The sequence below is a fragment of the Solanum tuberosum genome, unplaced genomic scaffold (genome assembly GCF_000226075.1).
Source record: "Solanum tuberosum cultivar DM 1-3 516 R44 unplaced genomic scaffold, SolTub_3.0 scf00173, whole genome shotgun sequence".
NCBI lineage: Eukaryota > Viridiplantae > Streptophyta > Magnoliopsida > Solanales > Solanaceae > Solanum > Solanum tuberosum.
The window spans coordinates 295753-300573 of record NW_006239104.1 but is presented as its reverse complement, the minus strand read 5'-3'; the positions used below and the strand labels follow the sequence as shown (position 1 = coordinate 300573).

Sequence of the window (4821 nt, the reverse complement as noted above, 5' to 3'; positions counted from 1 at the left end):
CGTTGCATTGTGAAGAAGTCTATATGGAGCAACCACCTAATTTTGTTGCTCAGGGGGAGTTTAGTAGCCTTGTATGTTGATTACGTAAGTCACTCTATGGTCTGAAACAGTCTTTGCAAGCTTGGTTTGGGAAGTTCCAACACTATAATTTTATCCCTCCGTGTTTTATCGGCATCATGCATCAAATTCAGTATTTCATGAGAAGACCAAGCACATTGAGATTGATTGTCAATTTTGTGAAGTCGAGTGATCAACTTGCAGTTATCTCACCAAGCCCCTCATCGGTCCTCATGTTAATTACATTTGTAACAAGCTAGGTACATGAATTGTATGCACTAGCTTGAGGGGGAGTGTTAGACTATGAATAGGTTTATACAATTCTATTAGAGTAGGAATAGTAATAGAAATAGGAATACTAAATAGTATCCTACTTGGTAAAGGATTGTATACTAGGGTCTATAAATAGGATCTCAATGCAATAATGTAAACAACAATAATTCAATAATATTATTTTCCTATATTTCTCACAAGTTGGAAAATGCAACTACTTACCGCTAAATAATTCGTAACAGACGGACGATATAGGATGGACTTGCGAGGATTAGGAGGTAGAGTAGGATCAGATATATCTTGGGAATAATTAACACGACTGGGCCCTGGAGCTCCATTCTGGCCAATACCAGTTCCAACCCCACTTGGAGGAACCCCGCCTGTCTGATAAAATGACCCACTAGGTTCCCATTCCAGACATTGTAGCATTCGGAAAGTATCAAGAGTCAATTCTGAATACTTAACCTGATCACCGCATAGAAAGAAAAGATGAGTGAATATTAATGCAGTTGATCAATATGGATGCAAACATTAAGTTCACTAGTAAACTGCACAATAAACCCAGACACTTCCAATTAGAACAAAAGGTAGGCATGCCAAGGCTCACCTCATTGGGATGGTAGCTGCAGAGCAGTGCATCTCGTAATCTTAGCTTTCTCTTTGCTTCAACAACTTGTGGCAGGCAATCTGGATGAAGGTCCAATACAACACTATATCTCAATGGCCTGATATGCATAAAAGCTGGGTAAGCTTTTCGAAACTTAACTATTTCCTGAACCACCAGCTTCCATTCTTTAAAATCAGTTTCCTGGAAACAATTCCATCTAAAAGTCATTCATCTATGCATAAAATATTTGTTCTTTCCCCTATCACAACATGTAGTGAGCAAGGGACCAAGCTAAGCATGTGGAAACAGGTCATAGCATACAAAGGGCATTCATATCATTCAGCCCACCAAACGATAACTCCATCAATGGAAATGGACATTTGGGAAATTGTCACTTCTGTGTTTGGTAACAAACTTTACCTGAATAAAAGGCTGTTCACCAACTTAATGGTTCAGTAGAATATTGGAATTTGAATACTCTTACCACTTCAAAGAATCCCGGTTACTCCTTTAAAAAAAAAACCACATCACATGATAAAAGCTGATGGTTTCATCTAAATCCCATAACAGCAGCCACTTCCCATGGCAGGAAAACAGATCGTACATTTTAGACCCTGAACACGCCACATATTTTTGTTGAAGGCACAAAGTAAAAAAAAATAGAATTTTTTTTTATATACATGTGTGAACAGAGGTCCAAATTATAAAGATAATTGACCATTTGACTCTGACATGCTACACATGGTGCCTTCCTCCAGTCCTCCTAACAATTTTTCATACAATTATGGCAAACCAAAATATTACATGTAGTGGAACGGTACGTATGAGCTTGTGTACAAAACAATTAAGAATCATGGTCACTGACCTGGAACGCCCTCTTGCATTCATCAAGCAACATTTTCAGCTGATTTACCAATTGAAAAACCATATCATGCCGATTCAAAACCAAACAAACTGTCATAAACCGAGCAAGAAACCGAAGTTGCTTGTTGGAAAGATTAACATCTTGAAACATCCCATCTTTAAAGTACTCCCTAGTCAACACTGCCTCATAAAAGATATACGACTCAGATAAATAGCTGGCCTCACTTGTCCTCATGTACTGGCCAAAATAAAGCTGACCAATTCTAGATGCAATATCCCCAATCTCCCATCTCTTGAGACCAGCTTCCACCAACTTCTGTCGATTCTCTTGTTGAAACTTCCATAATTGTGTGTATACCTTGAAAACCTTGTAGAAGTATGTATCATACCTTATATTACACAACCACCCAAATTAAAGACTGTCAAAAGACAATACATTCTTTATACAAATCAAAGTAGAAACATTAAAACTGCAGAGGATAGAAACACGAAAATCATCTACAGACTACAGTGTCCTTGTTGCTATAACGTAAAATGTTTTCCATGATTAATTATTTCCTGGTACTTGGTTGCACAAAAATATCATTTTTTTAGACGAGTCATTGAAGTATTGAAAATATTTTCCTTAAGAACAATATGTTACATGAAATAGTGGAAAACAGCCTATACTCTTTAAGTGAAATTCCATTGCACTTGTGCTCCTTATGCTCTCGCTCCTAATCAACCTGTAACCATTATTTTCCTCTTTACTAAATCTAATTATCACTAAACACCATCACTATTCTGTGTCACATTTATATGTCCAACCAAACACCAAAATCGAAAATTACCAAGTACAATGTTTTCTAATAAAAAATCATTCTTTAAATTATTCCAAATAGGGCTCTAATCATCTTGATGCTAATACACGAAACTGATAGAAATTACTCCTAACCTGTTCATTTAGCATCATTATTTACTGATATTCATGGTTGATTACTAAAAGGGGTATTTCATCTTCCCCATTGAAATCCCTAATTATACAATTCATTTAAGCATGTCACAGTATACAGCAATCATTATCATCATCAATAAACAAAAACGCCCATATGGGTTCTTCAAGATCATCAAAATTATGGGGAAATTGAAAAAATTGAAAAATTGGGGTCAAGTGTTAGACCTGTTACGTTGGTAGTAAGGCAAATCTCGAATTTTTGAGAACTTCTTGTCAGCTTTGGCAACAAGGGTCCAATAAACTTCGCTGACTGGTATATTATTGCTGCTGCTGTTGCTGTTTTGCTGAGACATTCTTCCAATTTTCCTAATTCTTCCCTCTTTAGATACTCAATTGAATCAAAGAGTAAAATGCAAGGGATTCAAAATTTGCTGCCATTGATTCTTTGGTAGAAAAAAAATGTCTTCAATTTTTGTTCAACTTTTTAGTATCAATTGGGAGTGGGATTTGGGAAAGTTCGGGCCGCTGATAAGAAGGTCGATTTCTTAGGGCATGTTTTGAGTTTTATGTTATAAATGGCATTTTGGGACATTTTATTTGTAATTCTCTCATTATTTTCAAAAAAATTATCTTTTCTGAAATTTCTAAGTATGACAAATTCAAATAATTATAATAATTAAATTTTATTTAATTATATTAGTATTGTTACAGAAAATATTTATGAGCTCACCAAAATTAATTATTGTGTCAAATAAAGACTAACTTAGACATGATTTGATGAAGCAAGTTCAAAGTCGATTTTGATGTTTAAATCAAAATAATTATTGACGTATATTGTAACAAATTAAATTCGAAAAGTAAAATAACCTGTAGTTAATGATAAAATCTATAACATCTTTGTGTTATATCTTGATGCTCCTTTATTACCAGGCAAACAAATTAAAGGATGGGGCATGACAATTTGATTGTCACCTCAATTATAGGATACATTGTCCCCCTCTTTGAAGGTAGTCATTTATAAGGCTTACTAAAGGAGTTCTCTTGCCATGTTTAATTTATCAACAAAACAGAACAAAAAATCTTGTTTATTTGCTTCTTTTCATGAGAAGCAAATGAAATGTATCTATGAAACTGTTTTTTTTTTCATTTTAAGTGTAGTCATTAATCTTTTGTTCTTTCGTCTTTAAGGATCAAAACAATTTTAATTGTTTAGAAAATTGAAAAAAGAATGCATATTAATGCATTATTATACATGCTAGCTTTTATTGATATATGTATATATTAATCTCAGATTACTAAGAGTAGATACTAAGACTAGACAAGATAATCTGACTCTGAATATACATAGCTTGATTTAGGACAACATTATTCTCCGAAGAAGGAAGGGGCTTTCATCTATTATCTCACAATTAAGCATACGGTGCCAAAAGTATACTTTGTGACAGCATTTAGTCCGATAAACTTTTAGGGCACTTATGAGTTAGCTTCATTAAAGATTGATCACGTACCTTAAGAGGTTTTGGAAGGTCAAATACAGATGAGCCCAAAGATAGAGATGTACCTATGTGGAAGGAGGGGATGGGGTCACAGGACCGTATTAACTTCGAAAAATATAATTATTATTATAATTTTAAAAAAATTGCTAGGCACCTTAAAATATAGTTGCTAGCTGAGGGCACTAGTCAAATATGTTGCTCAGTGTTTCACACCAAGTAAATGTCGTCGAGCAATGTCATTTAGTTCGTATGCATGTTCAATAAAGAAAAATTGAGAAGCGATGTCGTGTGACACTACTTTGACTAACGTGTGTCTGCACCCCGTGAGCCTCTCCACAAAAATACTCTTATTAATTAACAGTGAGATATCATTTGTTTTGAATCAAATTCACATGTTTTTTTTTCTTCAAAAAGGTTTCATATCATTAAAAATACTTTCACAACACATACATATTTTCTTTTTTCTTTTCAACTATCAATACGAGAGTTCACACAGGCACTTCCAATAGATCAGATATACAATTTTTTTTGTTATTTTGTCTGAGTGTGGGGAGGAGGGGGGGGGGGGGGGCTTTTTTTTTTTTTTTCAC

The 4821-nt window shown here is 34.5% G+C and overlaps 1 protein-coding gene across 1 annotated transcript in view; it reads right to left on the bottom strand.

Annotated features, from left to right (window-relative positions):
- Window positions 1-3282, bottom strand: part of LOC102598970 (protein SCAI) — a 13953-nt gene extending 10671 nt beyond the window's left edge. The window contains exons 1-4 of the mRNA NM_001318657.1: window positions 2961-3282; window positions 1803-2190; window positions 938-1138; window positions 553-795 (exon numbers count right to left, since the gene is read on the bottom strand). Of these exons, the coding sequence (NP_001305586.1) occupies window positions 553-795; window positions 938-1138; window positions 1803-2190; window positions 2961-3088 (960 nt within the window). The 5' untranslated portion in view covers window positions 3089-3282. The remainder of the gene's footprint in view (window positions 1-552; window positions 796-937; window positions 1139-1802; window positions 2191-2960) is intronic.
- Window positions 3283-4821: the final 1539 nt, after the last annotated feature.